The sequence below is a fragment of the Suillus subalutaceus genome, assembly GCF_016647625.1.
Source record: "Suillus subalutaceus strain FC151 chromosome Unknown DFJ58scaffold_57, whole genome shotgun sequence".
Classification (NCBI taxonomy): Eukaryota; Fungi; Basidiomycota; class Agaricomycetes; order Boletales; family Suillaceae; genus Suillus; species Suillus subalutaceus.
The window spans coordinates 169,848-194,179 of record NW_024540306.1 but is presented as its reverse complement, the minus strand read 5'-3'; the positions used below and the strand labels follow the sequence as shown (position 1 = coordinate 194,179).

Genomic DNA, 24,332 nt, shown 5'->3' with positions numbered 1-24,332 from the left:
TCAGGATTGGGCGCTTAAACTGTACAGCCAGTTATGTAACTGTGGAGCGAACGCGAGGCGAAGAAAATGCACCAGTAGAAGACTTACACAACGACCTTCCTCCTGAGCTGAATCTCCATAAAACGAAACACCCACTCCGTCGCAGCCTTCGTTCTGCATTCGTCTTTTTGTGTACAAGCCAAGAACATCTGGATTCTAAAGTAAGTGATGGACCCGTATGGGATCTGATGGAAAAAGCTGAAATTCCCCCACATACATTAAGTGGATCCCGAAACCCAAATAATAGAGCATCCAGCCCCTGCGGAGCAAGAAATTTCAGTGACAATGCCTTACAAAATGATCAAAGTACAGAACGGCATCAGCCACATCTTACACCTGCCCGGTGGACAGCGGGTTATCACCTATTCATGGGATGGCTCATTTCAAGTCAGGGACTTGGAGAGAGGCATGCAGTTTGGGGAGGAATGGGAGGAAAAAGATAGAGTGGAGGCCATTGCATTGTCGCCGGATCGTAAGACCCTAGCAAGCGGGTGTTCAGATGGCGCAGTGAAATTGTGGAACATCAACACGGGCAAGGTGATCAAAAAATGGACGGGGCATATAAAGAGAGTGGTGTCTGTGTGCTGGAGTTCAGACGGAGGGCAATTGGTGAGCGGATCTGACGGAATGTTCAGAGTACGGGATGTCGAGAGCGGAGAAACTGTTCTTGGACCAATCAACACAGGGTTGAAAGACTTGTCCGTGGTTTGCTACTCACCTGATGCTAAGATGATTGCCACTGGCGGGGACAACCTCAAAATATGGGACGCCAACACAGGCGAATTGCTCAAAACACTGGAGGAAGGACTTATGGGCCTGGTATGGACCTCAGATGGAAAAACACTTATTGCTGGTGGAATCAACATCACGAAATTCGACACAGCCACATGGACTGTTCTTGACTCCAATGCGCGCATAATCCTCGCCGACATCATTTTACTATCTCCCAATGAACGCATCCTCGCAAGCACATCAGTCCTGGATAAGACACTGCAACTATGGAACATCGAAACCAATCAACCCGTCGGAACACCACTTCACCATGAAGAAAATGTGAGCTGCGCGACCTTTTCTGCAGATGGAAAGCTCCTCGTCACTAGCTGTCGCGACGGCCACATATATACATGGGATGTTTCCGCTATCGTCAAAAAAGCTGGCCTTCTGTCAGATATTGTAAGCTTGGATACATTTCATTTTCGATGACACTGACAACGGGTCTACTCCGTCAGGCTGATGCTACACCGCAACCAGCTCCAAAAATGAAAGGTGCTCGTCGAGTACCTCCAGGGTTTTTCAATGATGCACTGCGAGAAACTAATGTACGTGATCTTCATCTATGATTAAATGCCTTGACAAATATGTTGCCAGTCGCGCACTCGTCCATCCCAATCCCATGAGCCGCATGACCTTCCCATTCCAGCACCACATCAACGCACCCTCAATCCCTTTTCCTCCTTTTGGCGCCGCTTCAAGACACAGAGGGAAACTGAGCCAGATCCCCAATCGCGATCCCAATCTCTCAGCTGGACTCAAAACCTATCTGGTATACTACGCAGAAGAGATGGATTGGACATCCAGTTGCGAGAGGTCGAGGTCCCTTACACGGCGGGCAAGCCTGTGTGTTTTTCTCTTTCACAGTTCTTCATCACTGACTCGTTTTCGCGCACAGAGAAACTATCACGCTAGAAAGAAGAAGTCAGCTGCCAGCTCATCTCAACCTCCCAATTCTCATACCACGCAACAACCCAGCGGAGCAACACAAAACATACCATCACCATCACAGCAACCACATCCCACTACCGCTGCTTCGACACTTTCCACAGTCACTGGTACCGCGGGGACAACGGGAACACCCTCGAGTCCTCATACCACCGTTGCTGAATGGCGGGCTCGTTTTGTGCGCTGGTTGTGCTGTGTGCCTATTCAGCACACAGGCGGTCAGCATTAGAGACATAGTGGCGACTACCGCATCAACCACTGGAACGATGTCACGACATAATAACATCACCGTGATGCAGGCCGAATGCTGGACTCGTTTCTTATTCTGGATAACTGTACATCTGTTGAATTGACATTGTCTGTCGTCTCATCATTCCCATGGCCGTCTGCACTCCATTGTCTGCTTCGTCCATTATGGTTTTGTTTTTGAAAGAAGTCGCATTTCATTCCCCTATGTAGACGTTACAATACGCTTCATGGAATGGGACCTAGGTGCACTACTTTAATTACATCCGCAGGAACACTCAATCCTCAATCCTCAGTACTTTTGTCCATACGTGTGACTTTCTTGAAAGAATGCCGCACCGAGAATGTTTTCGCACCTATTCGAGCGCTCTCGCTCTTGGTATGGTTGGCGTACATATTATCCCTCTCGCTGAATCTCCCCGGTGCAATCATATATCACCCCAAAACGATCTCCTGAATGATCAGCCATTTCCCCCATCAAATGAATTACCACCTATTCATGAACTTCGGCTCTTGAACAGCATGCACGGAACAAGTCCACTGAATAATCGTTGGTCCACGCTGTGTCACTTGTCATAAGCATTACATGTTGTTTTCTAGTAAGCGTAAGACAATTCAACTCGTTCGTATTTCTGGAAGAAGGAAAGTCCGGGCATATCTAAGATGACCTAAAAAGCCACTGCGACCGCAATACTTATTTCTTTGGAGACGTTACAGAAATGACTCGTCCCACCACGCTCCAGTTCTCGAAGTATTGATACCGCGTGTCTTGTAGGAATACTCCTGAGTCCTTGGATGCCGTAGGGTTAGTCAGTGACCTGTTCTGTTCATGAGTAGATCATGATTCAAAGTCGAGGACGAGGTAATCGCCATTAGCTCTGGTCAGGGAACATCAATTATCAGTAGAAAGCGCTTTCTCATCGAAAAACGTACCCCGTCACATTGAGCAGGAAGTCTCCTTGACGCAGAATAGTTAGCATAGGAGAGGCAAGTATAGGGCGATCTTGCCGATATACCACCATATTTTTGGCTTTGGGCGTTTGACAGACCGGCCAAACTGAAACAATGAAGGAATCAGTGATGGGGATGAGATACAATAGGACTGACTCCGATTGACTGAGACCTGTGGACGTTTAGCACTGCAAACAAACTCGGATCTATTCTAGCAAAGATGACGATGGACTGCAAAAAGTTACAAAGTGCGATGCAGAATTGATGAAGCACGTAAAATGTAGTTCTGGATCATGGTCCACTTAGCCATGAGATTGTTCAAATCTTTCCATCGCAGCGTGATAATGCACATGACATTCGAGGCTAGTCAGTCGTGGGTCGTTTCAGTAATAATAAGGTCTTAGTGAATGATAGAGGGAGACTGTTGAATTTGTTTGTTCGGCACTGCAGATACATTGCTCCGAGTACGTAGACGTGGATCTGAAAGAGATGAGAAATGAGTGATTGGATGAAGACTAGGAAAATGTGTGATCAGGATGGCCAGATTGCGAATTAGAGGATATGGCGAGGAAGAATGCAAAAAACTCATGCTGAACGTTGAAAACAAGGTCCAAAGAGAAGATGATGCGTTGAGTTGGACTCTCAAAGGAATGTCGGTGGGAGGAAATAGATACGAAGACTGCATAATCGCATTGGCGCAGGCAGGCTTGTGGGACTGTAGACCGTGCTTGCGATGAGTCAATACAGATGAAGAAAGTGGGCATATTGTGGAAAAGAGCGTTAGGCGCTCAATCTGCACAGCCAGTGCTGAAGCTGTGAAGTGAACACGAGGCAAGGAAGACACACCTGCAGAAGACTTACACGACTTCCCTCCTGACCTTAATCTCCATCGAACGAAACGCCCACTCCGTCGTAGCTTTCATTCAGTATTCATCATTTTGTGTAGAGTACATCTGGATTCTGAGTAAGTGATGGACTCGTATGGGATTTGGTGACAAGAGCTGAAATATCACCTACACATTAAGTGAATCTCGAAACAAAAATCATGCTGTATCCAGCCCCTGCGAAGCACAAGAACTCAGTGACAATGCCTTACCGAAAGATCAAAGTAGGGAAGGGCATCAACCACATCCTACACCTGCCCGGTGGACAGCGGATTATCATCTATTCATGGAATGGGTCATTTCAAGTCTGGGACTTGGAGAGGGGTACGCAGGTTGGGGAGGAATGGGAGGACGAAGATTTTGGAGTGGAGGCCATAGCATTATCGCTGGGCGGCAAGACCATGGCAAGCGGGAGTCTCGATGGTGCAGTGAGATTGTGGAACGTCAACACGGGCAAGGTCATCAAAACCTGGACAGGGCACACAAAAAAAGTACAGGCTGTGTGCTGGAGTTCAGATGGAAAGCGAGTCGTGAGCGGATCCAAAGATGGAACATGCAGAGTGTGGGATGTCGAGAGCGGAAAAAACTATCCTCCGAGTCGGACCAATCACTGGCAGGGCAGCCTGGCCATTTGGCATGCGGGCAGTCTGTTACTCACCCGATGGCAAGATGATTGCCACCAGCGATGTCGACCTGAAAATCTGGGACGCCAACTCAGGCAAATTGTTCAAAACAATTAACAAGCGTTTTTTTACGTGCCTGGCATGGACCTTGGATGGAAAAATACTTTTCGCCGGGGAAACCAAGATCGACACAGCCACATGGACTGTTCTTGACACCGCCGATTCTATTTCACTATCTCCCAATGAGCGCATCCTCGCAAGCACATCATACTTTGATCAGACAGCGCAACTACGGAACCTCGAAACCTATCGACCCATCGGAACACTCCTTCACCATGAAGACAACGTGATCTCCGCGACCTTTTCTGCAGACGGAAAATTCCTCGTCACCTGCGACTACGATCATATATACACATGGAATGTTTCCGCTATCGTCAACGAAGTTAGCCTTTCATCAGATATTGTACACTTCGATACATTTTATTCTCAATGACACTGACAACAGATCTACTCCCCCAGGTTGATGTTACATCGCGACCAGTCCCAAAGATGAAAGGTGCTCCTCAAATACCTCGAGAGTTTTTTGACGATGCACTGCGGGAAGCTAATGTATGGGATCTCCTTCTATTATTCAATACTTTGACAAATACGTTGTCAGTTGCGTATTCGTCTATCCCAATCCCATGGGCTGCATAGTAACCATCCCACTCCAGCGTCACGTCAACGCACACTCAGTCGCTTTTCCTCCTTCTGGCACCGATCCAGGCTACACGGGGCAACTGAACGAGACATCCAATTCCCATCACGACCTTTCAGCTGGACTCGAGTATCTGGTATACTACGCAGACGAGATGGATCAGACATCCAGTTGCGAGAGGTCGAGGTCCCGTGCACAGCGGGAAAGCCTGTGCGTTTTTTTTTATTCTTGCTCTTCTTCGTCACTGACTCTTTTTCTCACAGAGGAACTATCACGCGAGAAAGAAGCCAGCCACCAGCTCGTCTCGACCTTCCAATACTCACACTATACAACAACACAGTGCAGCAACACAGAGCATCCCACCATCATCACAGCAATCATCTACAGCTGCTATTACTTCGACACTTTCTGCTGTCCCTGGTACCGCTTAGGCAACTGGGACAACCTCGCGTACTCGCATCACCATAGATTCTGGATGGCGCTCTCGTCTCATGCTCTGGGTTTGTTGCATGCCTATTCAGCACACCGACGGTCAACATTAGGGGAGTGACATTTTGACTTGTGTGTTCATTCATTTATTTTGTTGCTTCTGATTCTTCGTGTATATGACTCCCCTGCTGCCATTGTCGAGTTTTTCTTCAGCATGTGGTATGTTCGGGCATCAGGCCTCGCATATTCCATCGTATTATATATGCATGTCCTACAGAATGGACAAAATTGATCGTGAAACACTTCACATTGTATGTCAAGTTGGGATAACGTTAAAATTGAGTATTTCTGTGATGGAAAATGCAGAATCGCATTGGCCCAGTAATGCAGGTTTGCAAGATTGGACCACGATGCCGAGGGGTCAATGCATATTTGAAGGAAGTGAGCATATCGTCAGAAAAGAGAGTTGGGCGCTTAATCTGCACAGCCAGTACTGACTCTACTGAAACTGTGAAGCGAACGAGGATGAAACGAAGAAGACGCACCAGTAAAAGGTTTAAACAACGACCTCCCTCCCCACTTTAATTTTCATTGAACAAAACACTCTGTCACAGCTTTCGTTCTGCATTCGTCTTTCTGTGCACAAGTCAAATACATCCTGGATTCTGAGTGAGTGGTGGGCATGTATGGGGTTTGATGGTAAGAGCTAAAATTATCGCGCATCCATTAAGTGAATCCCAAAACCAAAATCAAAATCATGGGGTATCCAGCCCCTGTGAAGTACAAGAACTCAGCGACAATGCCTTACCGAAAGATCAAAGTGAAGGACCGTTTCAGTCACATCCTATACCTGCCCGGTGGACAGCGGATTATCATCTCTTCACGGGATGGGTCATTTCTAGTCTGGGACTTGGAGAGGGGCACGCAGTTTGGGGAGGAATGGGAGGACAAAGAAAGAAGTGTGGAGACCATAGTATTATCGCCGGACGGCAAGACCGTAGCAACCGGGAGTGAGGATGGTGCAGTGAAATTATGGAACGTCGACACAGGCAAGGTTATCAAAACATTGACGGGGAACACAAGTTGGGTGAAGTCTGTGTGGGTCATACATGGAGAGTGTGGGATGTTGAGAGTGGAAAAAATATCCTTGGACCAATCAAGGCAGGCCCGGGGTACGTGGACGCACTAGTTTTCTACTCACCCGATGGCACGAAGATTACCACCAAGTGCTGGATATATGGGCTGAAAATCTGGGATGCCAACGAAGGGCAAATTGCTCAAAACACTCGAGAAAGCTAATCAGGACCTGGCATGGACCTCAGATGGAAAAAGCTGGGCGAGTAATACAAGATCAACACAGCCACATGGACAGTTCTTGACCGTCTTGACCTGCGCAAAAACATCACCCAAACCTTATCCGGCTGTGTGCCCTTGCCGGTGCAGTGAATGTGAACTAAATATGTCACGGAATTGCACAGACTGCGTTTGTGGTGACACTGGGCATGTAGAGCACGGCCAGACAGTTCGTTCTTTGCTTTGAAGCATCAAATGGAATACAGTCGGCTAACTCGGCTTGTTCAAACTCTTAATTAGATATCAGCGTACTTGAGGTATCGTACGTCTGGATTGCAGCCTGTCTCATCGAGCAGAAAGTCCATCATATAGCTTGCCCAGTGTGCATGAATTTGGTTTGATCTTACAAAAATGCGACAAATGTTCGCGAGAAACGAGGGGCGGGTCGATGTGTGGTCACTGGGAGACGTTGTGTTGCACTGCGAGCGTGCATGTGTCTGCTCGATAATGAGCCGATCAATAGCCTGATTTGTGGACAGCGCGTCTAACCCAAATATGACAGACCAGGGCTCGGAACTACCTAAGATTGTAAGTGAATGTAGCTCGGGACCTTCACACTATCACATGAGGGTCAATGCCACACCTGGCTCAAGACACATGAAACACGCTAAGATCTTGTGCTGGATGCAGGCTCGTGAGATTTTCGACCAGGCAACCATCGCCAGCCTATTGATCTTGTGACTAAATCATACCAGGATGTCGCTTTATTGTCGATGTGGGACCTCCGCCGCCGCCATTGTGCTTTAGACACAACATTGTTGCGCAAATGTCTCACTCTGAAACGTGGCGAAACTTTGCAGCCAAGAATGAATATAAAACAATATCCACACACTGGTATGAATAAAGCGTGGTCAATGCACACACCTGCGATACATATATAAGGTCGCCAATAGCATGACTTGTAAACTCACTCATCTCCAACCCTTCTACACCGATCTTGCTCTATTCGACCCACCAATTGGCTCATGGTGAGGAGTTGGGATGATCGGCCTTGGGGGAGCTTGTGACATGGATGTATCGCAAGCCCCCTCAAGGATGATCCTCTCAAGCCTCCTCATCATTGCTGATACCAAAACAGCTGCTTCTGGTGGGGATCGTTACATTGCCGATGCGGGAGTGATCAAGCTTCAAGCGCCCCTCAGGTGTGTTCCTCAGGTGTGTTTGAAGCATGGTCAACTTCGCGCTGGTTGCAACCTTGCATCCCAGAATGATGTGAGTTTCTCTAGGGTTCTCCAAAGGTAAATGTTATATATCATATGGTCGAAGTACAATCACTCACTTATCGTGTTCCGCAGGACATAAGCTCTACGAGGGCCGGCCTTGTGCTGAAGTGGGTAAATATGGAAGACCTCTGTGTCTACTCGCGTCAGCACAAGCCCGGTCCTCTCAGGCTTCATTATCCTCGCTCCGCATCTTCGAATTTTTCCCTAGATGCGGAGCGAGGGTAGGTGGAGGTGGTGCCGTGGCAAGAATCCTAAATGCTAGGACACAACTATGCATGTAGCTGGCATTGTCCTCGATGTTCTAGTGAATTTTCTGAAGGTAAATATCGTAGTTTGTCATCTCGTATTACCATGTGATGCAGGTCATTATGCACGTCCTATGAAGGCGACCTTACACTGACATTCGAATGACGTAGCATTTATGTCCTCGTGTGTCAGTATAAGCTCGCCCTGACTGGTCGCAGGTTTGCATCCCAGAATGGTGAGTTGCTCTAGTATTCTCAGAAGGTAATGTTATATACCACCCTGTTGAAGCACAACCACTGGCTTATCGTGTTCCGCAGGACATAAGTTCTACGAGGGCCGGCCTTGTGCTAAAGTGGGTAAATCTGGAAGACCTCTGTGTATACTCGCTTCGGCACAAGCCCGGTCCTGTCAAACTTCGTTATCCTCGATCCGCATCTTCGAGTATTGCCCCAGATGCGGAGCGAGGATAGGTGGAGGTGGTGTCATGGCAAGTGTTCTAGTGGATTTTCCAAAGGTAAATATCGTAGTTTGTCATCGCGTATAAATAGCTTACCATTTGATGCAGGTCATTGTGTACGTCCTATGAAGGCGACCTTACAATGACATTTATGGGCACGGTGTTCATGTCCATGTTTGTCAGTATGAGCTGGCCCTGACTTGTCGCAGCTTTGCATCCCCGAATGGTGAGAGTTGCTCTAGGATTCTCAGAAGGTAAATGCTATCTATCACATTGTCGAAGTATAACCACTGACTTACTGTGTGCCGCAGGACATAAGTTCTACGAGGGCTAGCCTTATGCTGAGGTGGGTAAATATAGAAGACCTCCGTGTATACTCGCGCCAGCACAAGGCCGGTCCTGTCATACTTCATTATCCTTGTTCCGCATCTTCGAGGTTCCCCCAGGTGCGAAGTGAGGGTAGGTGGAGGTGGGAGGTGCCGTGGCAAGAATCTTATATGTTATGACGCGACTATGCATGTGGTCGGCATTGTCTGCATCACTAAAACTAACATCATGGAGCATTCAGCCTATGCGAAGCACGAGAATCTAGCAACAATGCCTTACCGAAAGATCAAAGTAAAGAGCGACATCACCCAAATCTCACACCTGCCTGGTGTTGGACAGCGGATTATCATCTATTCATGGGATGGGACATTTCGAGTCTGAGACTTGGAATGAGGGACACAGGTCGGGGAGGAATGGGAGGACAAAGAAAGAGGATTGCGCGCCATAGCATTGTTGCCGGGCAGCAAGACAGTAGCAACTGGGAGTTTCAATGGCGCAATGAGATTGTGGAACGTTAACACGGGCAAGGTCATCAAAACCTGGACGGGGCACGCGACAGAAGTACAGTCTGTGTGCTGGAGTTCAGACGGAAAGCGAGTGGTGAGCGGATCCAACTTGAAAGATGGAACATGCAGAGTATGGGATATCGAGCGTGGAGAAACTATTATCAGACCAATCACTGGCAGGGCGGGGAGATTTGTGTGGGCAGTTTGCTACTCACCCGATGGCAAGATGATTGCCACCAGCGAGGATGACCTGAAAATCTGGGACGCCAACTCGGGCGAACTGCTCAAAACAATTGAGCGTTTTTTTACGTGCCTGGCATGGACCTCGGATGGAAAAATGCTCATTGCTGGGGGATCCGGGATAACGAAATTCAACACAGCCACATGGACTGTTGTTGACATGCGCGAAAACCTTGCATTTCACTATCTCCCAATGAGTGCATCCTCGCAACCTCATCATACCTGGACAAGACAGCAAAACTATGGGACCTCGAAACCAATCAACCCATCAAAACACCACTTCACCATGAAGACTACGTGAGGTCCGCGACCTTTTCTGCAGACGGAAAGTTCCTCGTCACTAGCTGCATAAACAATGTACATTATACATGGGACCTTTCCGCTATCGTCAATTGCAACGAAGCTGGCCTTCCGTCAGATATTGTAAGCTCATACTTTTCATTTTCAATAACACTGACAATGGATCTACTCCCCCAGGCTGACGCTACACCGAAAGCAACTCCAAAGATCAAAGGTGCTCGTCGAATACCCCCAGGGTTTTTTGACGATGCACTGCGAGAGGCTAATGTATGTGATCTTCATCTGTTATTTAATGCTTTGACAAATATGCTGTCAGTTGCGTATTCGTCTATCCCAAACCCATGGGCCGCATGACCATACCACTCCAGCGTCACGTCAACGCACCCTCAGTCGCTTTTCCTTCTTCTTGCGCCGCTCCAGGCCACATGGGGCAACTGAGCGAGACACCCAAATCCGATCACGACCTTTCAGCTGGACCCGAAACATAGTATCCAGTATACTACGCAGACGAGATGGATCAGACATCCAGTTGCATGAGGTCGAGGTCCCATGCACAGCAGGAAAGCCTGTGCGTTTTTTTTTCATTCTTGCTCTTCTTCGCCAGTGACTCTTTCGCACAGAGGAACTATCACGCGAGAAAGAAGCCAGCCACCAGCTCATCTCGGCCTTCCAATACTCATGCTATGCAGCAACACAGCGCAGCAACACAGAGCATCTCACCATCATCACAGCAATCATCTCCAGCTGCTATTACTTCGACACTTTCTGCTGTCCCTGATACCGCTAGGGCAGCGGGAACAACCTCACGTCCTCGCATCACCATAGATTCTGGATGGTGCACTCGTCTCATGCTCTGGGTTTGTTGCATGCCCATTTGGCACACCGACGGTCAATATTAGCCCGGAAGTGACATTTTGGCTTGCGTGTTCATTCAATTGTTTTGTTACGTCTGATTCTTCATGACTCTCCTGCTGTCATTGTAGAGTTTTTCTTTAGGGTGTAGCATGTTCGGGCATCAGGCCTCATATATTCAATCATATTATATACGCATGTCCTACAGAAGGGACAATTTCGATCGTGAAACCCTTCACATTGTATGCAAAATTGGGATAATGTTAAGATCGAGTGTTTCCGCGATGCTACGTAGAAAAAGATGAGCTTAGTAAACCCCACCTATCCACGATACGAACAGCTATAGAGACACGCACGCGAGGACAAGGATAACTGCATCTGAGCGCATTGTACAGAAAGGACCACTGATTATGAATAGACCATAGATCGTAATTGAGGGCAAGGCAACCACAGAGTATCAATGCACTCACTGCATGAGCATCGTATAGGATAGATGTCTGACGACTGTTGACCGTCGCAAGAACTTTCTCCCAAAAAACATGCTAGTCATGCTGTGAAGCAAGTCTCCCTAATGCTGTCTATGCGCATCAAGGTAGCTCAACTTGTAGAAGTGAGGATAGGAAGGAATGCCTTCTTAACAACACGAGAACCCCTCAGCGAACAAAAACAGCACTCCAACAGCAGGCGGGCAGTCAAACGCTGGTCATCAGATGTAACCCATTTTATCTGAGCTCAGTCCTTGTCGCAGTGCGCAACCCAACCAGAAACCTACTAGAGCTGTTTGCATCAACATGCGATGCGCGTGCAGATGTAATGCAAACCGTTGTAAGAAGAACGACTTGAGGTGGATTTGAGTTAGTGGGGAAGGAGCAAAGGAGATGAAGAAACTGCGGATATAGTAATCAAAAAACGAGGCTTGGGCACATGGTGTGCACAGCCAGTGCCCAACGTAATCTGTGAAGCGAACACGAGGATGAAGCGAGGAAGATGCACTGACGTGGAGCACTTAAACAACAACCTCCCTCACAACTTGATTCTGGATTGAACAACACATCCACTCCGTCGCAGCTGTCATTGCGCATTTATCTTCTGTATACTCATCTGTATTCCGATCAAGTGAGTGACATATTCAGGTGGCGTTTGATATCAGGAGCTGAAATTATGCCATGGCCATTAGGCAAGTCCCCGAACAACTTGAAAGTACATGCCAGTGTTACCACGTCCATACCAAAAACCATCGGCAATAAAGCCTTACCCAAAGATCAAAATAAGACATGGTAACATCGGACGCATCTTACACCTGTCCGGTGGGCAGCAGATCATCACCTATTCATGGGATGGCTCATTTCGAGTCTGGAACTTGGAGAAGGGCACGCAGGTCGGGGAGGAATGGGAGGACAAAGAAAGGAGAGTGGTGGTGATGGCATTGTCGCCGAGCGGCAAGACGGTAACAACCGGGAATGTTGATGGCGCAGTGAAATTGTGGAACGTCAATATGGGCAAGATCATCAAAACGTGGATAGGGCACACAGAGCGTGTGATGTCTATGTGCTGGAGTTCAGATGGAGGGCGAGTAGTGAGCGGATTTGACGATGAGACATTCAAAGTGTGGGATGTCAAGAGCGGACAAACTATTCTTGGACCAATCAAGACAGGGGAAGAAGTGTGGGCGGTTTGCTACTCGCCCGATGGCACAAAGATTGCCACCGGTTTCAATGACCTCAAAATCTGGGATGCCAACACAGGTGAACTGCTCAAAACACTTGACATCTCAGGGTTTTGCCTAGCATGGACTTTGGACGAAAGAACGCTTATTGCCAGGGGACGGAAATTAAACACAACCACCTGGACAGAAACAGCTAATCTCCAGCTCTATGGAGGCATCGATACTATTTCACTATCTCCCAATGGGCGCATCCTTGCAAGCACATCAGACGTCACGTTAACTGCGGTAGTGCAGTGCAATTATGGAACCTCAAAACCAATCAGCCCATCGGAGCGCCACTCTACCATGAAAACTCGGTGAACTGTATGACCTTTTCTGCGGATGGAAAGTTCCTTGTCACTAGCTTCATCGACGGCTTCAACAAAAATGTCCGCTACAATCCCCGTCACGCCCACCTTCAACAACGGTAGCATTTACACATGGGATGTTTCCGCTATCGTCAAAGAAGCTGGCCTCCCATCAGATATTATTGTAAGCTCAGATACATTTCATTCCAAATGACATTGACAACGGATCCGCTTCCCCAGGCTGGTGAGGCTACATCGCGACCAGCCCCAAATATGAAAGGTGTTCGTCGGATACCACCAGGGTTATTTGACGATGCACTGAGAGATGCTAATGTACGTGACCTCCATTTGTGATTGAATGCTTTACAAATGTGTTGTCAGTTGCGTATTCGTCTATCCCAATCATGCCCAACCCCAGCACCACGTCAGCGCATCATTAGTCGCTTTTCCTCAGTCTGGCGTCATTCCAAGACAAGTAGTCCAACTGACCACGACGCCTAGTTTCGATCCCATCCTCTCAGCTTGACTCGAAACCTTGTCTCTAGCATTCTGCGCAGACAACTTGGATCGGACGTCGAATTACGAGAGCCGCCTGTAGTCGAGGTCCCATACACAGCAGGAAAGCCTGTGCGTTTTTTTCTCTTCAACGGTTCTTTATCGCTGACTCGTTTTCTCGCAGAGAAATTATCACGCAAGAAAGAAGGAGCCAACTGCCAGCTCATCTCGGCCTCCCAATGCTCATACCACGCAACAACTCAGCGCAGAAAACACAAAGCACACCATCATGGTCACAGCAATCACCTCCCACTGCCGCTGCTTCGACACCTTCCGCCATTGTTGGTACCGCGGGGACAACAGGGACAATCTCGTGTCCTCATATCACCGGTACTGGATGGCGCGCTCGTATCGTTGGCTGGCTGTGTTGCATGCCTATTCAGAACACAAACAATCAACCGTAGAAACGCAGTCGCAACTTCCCCATCACCTGCAATAACGTCGCGACATAATATTACCGTGATACATGCCAGACTGGACCCCTTGGGTGTTCTGGATTACTGTGCGTCTGTCGAATTGATATTTTATATCATCCCATATTGTTCCCATGAATGTTTGCACTCTATCGTTGTACTATATGTCCTGCTTCATCCGCTACTGTTTTGTTTTTGAGCAAGTCTCATTTTATTGCCCTGTGTAGACCCAACAGCACGCTTCATGGTATGGGATGTAGTACACTGCTTGCAGTACATACATGTGGTAGGAACTCGGTTCTTGTGTCGATGCTTGCGACTTTCTTGAACGAATGCCATACTCTTGCCTGTTGTCATATCAGTTCCTCGGTGGATCTCTTGGCCCCATCATACGTCACCCCCAACTGGTCCGCGAGATGGTCGCCTTCATATCGAAAGTTTCCTCTGTTGCATGAGTTACCGCAAATTTCAAACAATCATATCTCCTTTGCGCTCCTATGTAGTACTTAACGCCACACGACAGTTTGCACGTTGCTAACCCTTGGCTCTTGAATAGTTTGTACTGGAACAAGTCCGTTGAGTAATATTCAGTCTAGTACGCCGTGTTACTCGATTCAACTCGTTCAAAGTACCATGCGATGAATGACACATCACGGGGAGCAAGTCCAGCAAGCATCTTCAGGATGGTTTGACGGACACTACAACCACAACACTTATTTCTTTCGAAGACGTTACAGAAATCAGGTTCAAGTGTTGAGATCGTGTATCTTGATCCAGAATCGAAGATCATAGAGTCATATGTCAACTACTTATGGGGAGGGGCAACACCCTGCCAATTTCAATCTCCGACAGTGACTAGTCTAAAAGGGATTACCACTAGTTAGGCGTTAATGGATGGTCGCGTAATGTATCTACCGCTACAGCTCAAACACATCACCGGTTGCTAAAACTTGAAGGGGGACAATGGCGTGAATTCCGAATCCAATTGTATTCTTGGTGCCACTTTTCAGAAAAACACGGTTTAGAAGGGGATGCATTCCAGCACAGGAGGCAGACAAGCAAATTTTTATTAAATTCCACCAAGAATACAATGAACGAGTAAATCTTGTGTATTCTAGATGGTCATTTACACACCAGCGCAACATAGTGGGGTGCGAGCTGGTAGGTCAATGATTGTGAAGATTCGCTGCTGAATAAGCATAATAAACGCGTCGCGTTGCGTCACATGGAACATCCTGACACTCTGCAGACCCAAATGCCAGCACGATACACAAAGCACGACCGTTGGAAACCTTCCAGAAAACGGACAATAGCTCAACAGCAAGTCACATCACGCATGAAAGCTCAGAGCACTCACACAAAAGGTCTCCTAAAGGAAAACATCCCTCCTGCAGCTACAGTTTCGTCCACCGAATTAACCCTACCTAATGCAATCCTCCCAACATCAAAGAATTTTCACATCCGCTACAGAAATGAGCGCCTGATGCCACAAGCGGACCAGGAGTCATGTTGAAAGGCTGGAGGCAAGCTTACAAGAAGCACAATCGGCCGTTGTCAGGGCTGCCTCGCAGACTCAGGCAGATCAACAATCACTTGCAGCTGCACAAACGTCACTCACAGCTGCAAAGAGTGAGGCCAAACACTTGCAAGAGCGCAACGAGATCCTCACCAAACGTAACCATGCTCTCGGTATGCGTGTTTCTCGCGCACCTCTCCAGAAAGCACACGCTGTCAAGAAGGCCACTGCTCGCACTATAGCACAAACCACAAAACATACAACATTTGCCCTGAAAAACAAGAATATAATCACTGATACTGTCTGCGACACAATCTGCAAGCTTGTAGCAACACACGACGTACCAGTATCGAGTGTTCGAGGTGTCTTTGGTGTTATTGCAGATTGCCTCGGTATTGCTGTCGAAGGAGATGTTAGTACTCGCAGCATTGGTCGTGTGCTGCAGGAGGCAGATGTCGCAGCAAATGTGCAGATGGTAGATGAAATGATGGAAGTAGATGGTGCGTACTAATTGATGCGGTATCAAAGACAATTCAATTAATTTAAGTATCAAGGTGTCACATTGAGTGGTGATGGCACGAGTCACAAAAATGTCAATTACCAATCACACCACATCACATATACCTCCCATGATGGCAAGGGAGTCACGCGCTTTGTGGGAATCCAGCATGAAGTCAATCATACCAGCGAAACCCAGCTGCAAGGCTGGAAGGATGTGCTACATGACATGTGTGACACATACAATACATGCATGGCTGGCGAGAAAGCTGTAGCGGACCCGAGGGAGGTTGTCAGCAAGGTGAAGGGAATGTTGACGGATCATGCAGAGGACCAGAAGAAACTTGTCCGCCTCTTCTCCGATTGGAAGCGAACATGTGAGAGAGAAGTGCAGTGGTGAGCGTGCACTGGCCGCTCTACCCCCTGATGATGTCATAGCCCTGTTATGGCAGACAACCGAAGGAGTAATCACAACCGCTGGTGGGATGGAAGCTTGGGAAGCCCTGACTGCTGGAGAGCAACATCTGCGCTCATCTGAGGCCCTCCGTCAGCTCAAATTGACAATTGGTCAAGAGAAGTTCGATGGTCTCACCGAGTCAGCCAAAGAATCCATTGACTTCTTCATTTGGGCGGGGTGCTGCATGCACAAGGACCTCAATGCCGTTAAGGGTGGTAATACTCGCATGCAGTCTTGGTGGGCTCATCACAGCATCGACGGCCCAATTTTGTTGATGAACCGTGACAACGCAGCCGCAGCATTGGGTGGATCCTCGATTGCGCAAGCACGTGCACTGCATGTCTCTCAACGTGGCGCTGCAAAAGCGCTTGCACTTGCAGGTGCTGTGTTCCGTCACAAAGACTGACAAAAGGGTCAGCAGGATTCTATTCGGTTCTTCCTCGAAGCACACCTGGGCTATTTTTCACCCTGGCTAGACACCAGCAATACCCGCTACCACAGCAACTGTGATGGTGCTTGTGAGTGGATTGTGCACCAAGACTTGTACATCATTTACCTGGAAATTGTAATGGACAGAAGGAAGCTCGTACGCACACCAATATCGAGCAAAATGTCTTTGCAGCATTCCATTGTAACAAAACAAAGCAGGAGCTTGTCTGTTTCAGTGCTTGGGGTCAATGCATTAGCCATCCTTACTTTCGCTCAGTTCGTAACTCCTCCGACAACATTCTCGACCTCAGACCCCTTCACGATAGGCTTATTGCCCATGTCCGGACACTCATTGGTAACATCGAGCTTGTTTTTGGTGCGGACGCCACGTACGAAACAGCCACACTGGACAGAAAGCAATTTGAGCAGCCAGAGGCGTTTTACGCCATTCAGCGGATTGCCCAGGACACCAAACAATATCCTTACCTCCGCCCCCCTCTTCACTGCATTCCTCGAAGGCGCACTGGAAACTCTCCTTCGATTCTGCCGTGAGTTTGCCCCTGATGGCACAATTGCCCAGCTGTCACCAAGAAAACGGGAGCTCGCACGGATGAATAGCACCAATGACGCGAACGAGGGTGCATTAGGAACCCTGCGAGTTTCGATGTGGCGCGCTCCTCGGATGTCCCTCACCCATTTCAACGCTCGTCTGAAATACAAGAAAAATCAGACTGGGACTTACGTGAAGACTTCTCTGGGCCCAACTGCACGAACATACTTGCGGAAGAGGGCCCGCATCAACGATACTGCAGGGATGGAGAGGAAACGAAGGATTGCACAGGTAGAGTATGACAAATATGTAGTCCAGCGGAACCGCGAGAAAGATCAGAAGAAAAAGGAACGTCGTGAGGCTGCAGCTGCGAAACTTGCTGCCGTTGTGCCTCGTCTTACGCAGGAGGACATCAACAAGATGCACGTCGCTGAGCTGGACCTGCAGATCCGCTGGCATCGCCAATTCGACTCACAAATGCCCACAGCGAAGGACCTTAAAGGCAAGAAAGCACTGGAGAAAAGGGCCATTCTGGCAGCTGCAGCAGAGCGGCTTTCTAGTGGAGAAGTAGGACCCAACACCAACGAGGCTGCGACGATGCAGGAAATTGAGGGACATGACACCACCAATGTTGGGGCTCTCTTAGGGGACTCCGATGAAGAAAATGACTTGTAGACAGCCACTCCTCTTAAAATTTGATAAGCTCGTATAATCCACCTCATCTATAGTTCTTGCTGATGGCTCGGCGACCTAAATTCTTGTCGTGTAAGTGTTTGGTTACATGTCTACACCATCTCGTACTTTATTGACCACGTATTTCGCCGATACTTGATTACATAATATCACACTTTGTTTGGTGGCGCTGCGCCTCCCCACTACTTAGTCATGAGTCATGACACAGGCAAGATGTTTGAAATACACGGGAACTCAGCCGCACTGCACCCTCAGTGCTCTTGACACGATCCAGCTCGTGTTTCGGGCAGTGTTCGCAATGCATCAGTTGACGATGGTCATATCGGATCTGAGAAAACAGTTGAAATCAAAATTCGTCTGACTAGACGGAAGTGAAACTCACGATTACAGATGACAAACAAGTATCGATACTCCAACGTGCACCCTGATGGTCAGTTCATATCATGAGTGCCATAATGTATGAATGTGACTCGGATCACAGACGAGAGGGATAATAGACGGTTTAGTGAATGAGATCCTGGCATACGATGGAGGAAGACCATTGAAATTGTTTGTTCGGCACTGCACAGATACGTTGCCCTGAGTACATAGACGTAGATATGAAAGATGAGGGAAATGACAGATTGGATGAAGACCGGGAAATTTTGAGCAGGATGGCTAAATTTCAAATTAGTTAGTATGGCGACAAAGAAGGCGAAGAACTCAGGTTGGATGTTGAGAACCAGGGCCAGAGAGAAGAGCATCATCATGATGTATCGAGTTGAATTCTCAAGGGAAATGTGGTGCGAGAGAATAGATACTAAGACGGCAGAATCATATTGGCTCATGGAAATACAGGAATGCAGACTTGCAGGATTGTAGGATCAGGACTACGATGCCGAGGGGTCAATTGTCATGGCTTGGGCGCTTAATCTGCACAGCCAGTGCTGAAGCTGTCAAGCGAACGAGGATGAAGCGAGGAAGCGAGGAAGACGCGCCAGTGGCAAGTTTTGAACAACAACCTCCCTCCCCATTTTAATCTTCATTGAACAAAACACACACTCTGTCACAGTGTTCGTTCTGCATTCGTCTTTCTGTGCACAAGGCAAATACATCCTGGATTCTGAGTGAGTGGTGGGCATGTACTATGGGGTTTGATGGCAAGAGCTAAAATTATCGCGCATTCATTAAGTGAATCCCCAAACCAAAATCATGGGGGATCCAGCCCCTGCGAAGCACAAGAACTTAGCGACAATGCCTTACCGAAAGATCAAAGTGAAGGACGGTATCAGTCACATCCTATACCTGCCCGGTGGACAGCGAATTATCATCTCTTCACGGGATGGGTCATTTCTAGTCTGGGACTTGGAGAGGAGCATGCAGTTTGGGGAGGAATGGGAGGACAAAGAAAGAAGTGTCACAGAGACCATAGCATTATCGCCGGGCAGGCAAGACCGTAGCAACCGGAAGTGAGGATGGCGCAGTGAAATTATGGAACGTTGACACGGGCAAGGTTATCAAAACATCGACGGGGCACACAAGATTGGGTGAAGTCTGTGTGCTGGAGTCCAGATGGAGGGCAAGTGGTGAACGCATCTGGCAACGTATTCAGAGTGTGGAATGTCAAGAGCGGAGAAACTATGATCGTCGGACCAATCAACCCAAGGAACGCGGTGTTGGCAGTTTGCTACTCACCCGATGCCAAGATGATTGCTACCGACCATGCGGACTGCCTCAAAATCTGGGATGCCAACACAGGTGAATTGCTCAAAACACTCGAGAGTGTGGCCAAGTCTTGTGCCTGGCATGGACCTCGGATGGCGAAACGCTTATCGCCGGGCGATACAAGATCGACACAACCACGTGGACTGTTCTGGACCTGTGCAAAATCTGCGTCAATACCATTTCACTATCTCCCAATGAGCGCATTCTTGCAAGTATATCATTCTCTGAAAAGACAGCGCAACTATGGAACCTCGAAACCGATCAACCCATTGGAACACGACTTTACCATGAAGACAACGTGAGGTCCGCGACCTTTTCTGCAGATGGAAAGTTCCTCGTTACTGGCTGCTTCTACGGCCACCTATACACATGGGATGTTTCTGCTATCATCAAAGAAGCTGGCCTTCCGTCAGATATGGTAAACTTGAGCACATCCATTCTCAATGACACTAACAATGTATCTGTTCCCCCAGGTTGATGCTACACCCCGACCGTCCCCAAAGATGAAAGGTGCTCCTCAAATACCTCCAGGGTTTTTCGACGATGCACTGCGAGAGGCTAATGTATGTGATCTTCATCTATTATTCGATACTTTGACAAATATATCATCAGTTGCGTACTCGTCTATCCCAATGCCCATGGACCGCATAACCATCACACTCCAGCACCGCGTCAACGTGCCCTCAGTCCCCTTTCCTCATTCTGGCGCCGTTCGAAGCCACATAAGGCAACCGAGCCCGACACACAATCACGATCCCGACCTCTCAGCTGGACTCGAAACCTAGTGTCTGGCATAATGCGCAGGCAAAATAGATCAGACATCCAGTTGCGAGAGGTCGAAGTCCCTTGTGCACCGGGAAAGCCTGTGCGTTTTTTCTTTTTCGCGGTTCTTCTTTATTGCTGACTTGTTTCGCGCAGAGAAACTATCATGCTAGGAAGAAGAAGCCAGCTGCTAGCTCATCTCGACCTTCCAATGCTCATACCACGCAACCACATAGCGGGGCAGCACAGAGCACCCCGCCATCATCACAAGCAACCACCTCCAACTGCTACTACATTAACACTATCCGCAGTCGCTGGCACCGCTGGGGCCACTGGGACAACCTCGCGTCCTTACATCACCATAGTTTCTGGATGGCGCACCCGTGTCATGCTCTGGGTATGCTGTGTGCCTGTTCAGCATACGGGTGGTCAGCACTAGAGACATAGAAGCGACTACCGTATCAGCTACTGGCACAACGTCATGACATGATGATATCACCGTAATACACAATGCGGTAGTAGAAGGTTAATGACTGAATTCCCAGTGATAAGAGGAAGATCATCTCATCATGAAACTCTGTATCAAACTTTTAACTGACCGTTTCCCAGAAGTTAGAATGCTTTGCGATGCGGAGGTCCTTGTCGTTTGCCAATGTTAGATGATAAATCTCAAAGTGAATGCAATCTGCATAACCTTCCGGCTGAAAATGGATCGGCAGTAGATAACATTTGCGCATTAAATAGTTTACACTGGGCAGTACCTGACCAAAAAATTCTAACTTCATATGATTTCGACTTCACCATGCCAGAAACCAAACACTCATCAGACATTGAGAATCTGTACAGCTTCGCAGTAATTCGAAGTGTAATAAAACAGCCACCATACAAAATCTATGATAATCGATCCAGGGCACGCCTTACAACAAAGTCGATCATAAAACTGCTGCCCCTGCATGGAAAGAAAAGCCAAAGCCTTTATAAGATTGAGTACGGAAGGACATTTGAGCCTAGCCATGACGTCACGTAACCATATAAAACTCTCTTGCTACACAGATGCAGAGATACACCCACCGATAACCGTTGCCAGCATGACCATCGCCGTAGACTTATGTTGTATAGAAAAGTGATCATAAATTAGATTGCGCAAATTGGAGGACGCGAGTAGCTCAGCAATGTCCTCGTTTACATCGAGAGGGCGTTGCAACGAGGGAGATGTCCGTGCTCCAATTGTTGGTTATAGCTTATCGGTAAGGCAGTCAGTCGCCAAGGTGTGGGGTTTGTCGGTGTCGTTGGCCACCTTTCACATGCTACACTCGGCAATTCCACTGAAAGGCGAAGAGTGTCGGTACCGCCGATGGCAACTCGTCAAAGACACGAGTGCAAATGCCGTACTTGGAGATTTGAGGGTAAGATAAATCGTCATACCGTTTGAAATTCAGGCCTTCTTGAGCACCGGCCATCGAGAGTGCTGAGGCGGCGGCCTCACTGACAGCGAATTCCGCAAGTCAACGTGCCGAAAGGTTGTCATCGGAAAATAGGTTTCGGGTGTCGTGCAGAATCTAACAGGGTGACCATGTCCATCATGGAGTAACGAAGAAGGGACCGCAGTGCCTCATCACTCGTGAGAAGCGAGGATAGAAAAGGAGATCCCCTTCAGCAGGCAGTAAGTTTTCGAGTATGGAAATCTCCTGAAGTCGGGTTGGCAGTCAAGAGTTGGAGGTCTCGTCCCTATGTAGGATGTTATGGTGAGATGCACTTTGAGCCTAGTAGTGGGGGCGTACCTGATTGATGAGAGGAACAGATGCGTCAGACCAATGCACTCCTGCTTGATAGCAAGATCGTCGAAACATTGCTTTCAGCTAAGGGAAAGATGTAGGCACGGCTTACCGAGGCATCCTGTGCAAACGCAGCGCAATAATGATGTCCCAGTATACGAGGCAATGGACAGTTCAGTGAATGAGGCCTTGGGGTGTGATGAGGGAAGACCATTGTGTTCGAATACGATGCTCCGAGTATGTTCTGGAAGAGAAGGGAAATGAGTGAAGACTAGGATAGCCAGATTTTGAATTAGCTAGTGGACGTTGAGAAACAAGGGCCGGAGACAAGAGCATCATGAGATTGGACTCTCGAGGGAAATGCGGTGCGAGGGAATAGATAAGAAGGCTGCAGAATCGTATTGGTTCAGGGAAACACAGGAATGCGGTGGTAGGATTGTGATCACGAGCGGTCAATGCACGAATTGTCATGGTTGGACGCTTAATCTGCGCAGCCAATGCTAAAGCTGTGAAGCAAACACGAGGATGAAGCAAGGAATACGCACCAGCAGATTACTTTAACGACGACCTCCCTCCTGACCTGAATCTCTAGCGAACGAAACGCCCACTCCGTCACAGCTTTCGTTTCCCATTCGTCTATTTGTGTACGATTCGAGTACATCTTAATTCTGAGTAAGTGATGGACTCATATGGGGTTTGATGACAAGAGCTGAAATTATCACGCACCCATTAAGTGAATCCCGAAACTCCAGCCCCTGCGAAACACAAGAAGCTAGCGACAATGCTTCGTCAAAAGATCGAAGTAAAGAACGGCGCCAGCTACTTCCTACACCTGCCCGGTGGACAGCGGATCATCACCTATACATGGGAGGATGGCTCAATTCGAGTCTGGGACTTGGAGAAGGGCACGCAGGTTGGGGAGGAATGGGAGGACAAAGAAATGGAATTGTCCGCCATGATATTATCGCCAGATGGAAAGACCGTAGCTACGGCAGGCGGGAGTTTGGGTGGCACAGTGAAATTCTGGAACGTCAACACGGGTAAGGTCTTCAAAACCTGGACGGGGCACACAAAGCAAGTAAATTCTCTGTGCTGGAGTCCAGATGGAGGACGAGTGGCCGGCTGCATGATGAGCGGATCCGAAGATGGAACGTTCAAAGTATGGGATGTTGAGAATGGAGAAACTATTCTTGGACCAATCAACGCAGGGGATTCAGAAGACATGAGGGTGGTTTGCTACTCACCCGATGCCAAGATGATTGCCACGGGCGGGTACCCAGCGCTGAGAATCTGGGATGCCAACACAGGCAAATTGCTCAAAACAGTCGAGGGTAACTTTTTGCACCTGGCATGGACCTCGGACGGAAAAACACTTTTCACAAATGGATGCAAGATCGACACAGCCACATGGACTGTTCTCGAGACGTCTACAAACGGCGACCCCGATGCCATTTCAGTATCTCCCAATGACCGCATCCTCATAACCATATCAAACCGCCCGGAAAAGACAGTGCAACTATGGAACATCGAAACCAATCAACCCATCGGAACACTACTTCACCATGAATTTCAATCTCTCGACCCCAGTGACATCTCTGTGACCTTTTCTGCAGATGGAAAGTTCCTCATCATCGGCTGCTTCAACGGCCACATATACACATGGGATATTTCCGCTTTCTTCAAAGAAGCTGGTCTTCCGTCAGATATGGTAAGCTTCGATATATTTCATTCCTCGATGACACTGACAATAGATCTGTTCCCCAGTTTGATGTTACTTCGCGACCAGCCCCAAAGATGAAAGGTACTCCTCGAATACCTAAAGGGTTTTTCGACGATGCACTGCGAGAGGCTAATGTATGTGATCTTCATCTATTG

At 48.2% G+C, this 24,332-nt stretch overlaps 4 protein-coding genes across 4 annotated transcripts; all 4 read left to right on the top strand.

Annotated features, from left to right (window-relative positions):
* Positions 1 to 6,256: 6,256 nt before the first annotated feature.
* Positions 6,257 to 8,880, top strand: DFJ58DRAFT_884039 (WD40-repeat-containing domain protein; the record flags this gene model as incomplete). Its single annotated transcript, XM_041394605.1, has 6 exons — positions 6,257 to 6,760; positions 8,020 to 8,096; positions 8,168 to 8,179; positions 8,237 to 8,385; positions 8,581 to 8,645; positions 8,699 to 8,880. The coding sequence occupies exons 1-6, from the start codon at positions 6,346 to 6,348 to the stop codon at positions 8,878 to 8,880; spliced, it is 900 nt and encodes a 299-aa protein (XP_041243621.1). The 5' UTR covers positions 6,257 to 6,345.
* Positions 8,881 to 9,613: 733 nt separating this feature from the next.
* On the top strand, positions 9,614 to 13,118 carry DFJ58DRAFT_884037 (quinon protein alcohol dehydrogenase-like superfamily; the record flags this gene model as incomplete). Its single annotated transcript, XM_041394604.1, has 6 exons — positions 9,614 to 10,137; positions 10,176 to 10,363; positions 10,418 to 10,507; positions 10,557 to 10,808; positions 10,861 to 11,097; positions 12,408 to 13,118. The coding sequence occupies exons 1-6, from the start codon at positions 9,693 to 9,695 to the stop codon at positions 13,116 to 13,118; spliced, it is 1,923 nt and encodes a 640-aa protein (XP_041243620.1). The 5' UTR covers positions 9,614 to 9,692.
* A 2,210-nt stretch (positions 13,119 to 15,328) lies between these two features.
* Positions 15,329 to 16,950, top strand: DFJ58DRAFT_728297 (uncharacterized protein; the record flags this gene model as incomplete). The annotated part of the gene is made up of 4 exons (XM_041385577.1): positions 15,329 to 15,576; positions 15,632 to 16,089; positions 16,144 to 16,464; positions 16,526 to 16,950. The coding sequence occupies 4 exons, from the start codon at positions 15,329 to 15,331 to the stop codon at positions 16,948 to 16,950; spliced, it is 1,452 nt and encodes a 483-aa protein (XP_041243619.1).
* Positions 16,951 to 17,154: 204 nt separating this feature from the next.
* Positions 17,155 to 18,198, top strand: DFJ58DRAFT_728296 (uncharacterized protein; the record flags this gene model as incomplete). Its single annotated transcript, XM_041385576.1, has 1 exon — positions 17,155 to 18,198. One exon carries the CDS (start codon positions 17,155 to 17,157, stop codon positions 18,196 to 18,198), a length of 1,044 nt encoding a protein of 347 aa, XP_041243618.1.
* Positions 18,199 to 24,332: the final 6,134 nt, after the last annotated feature.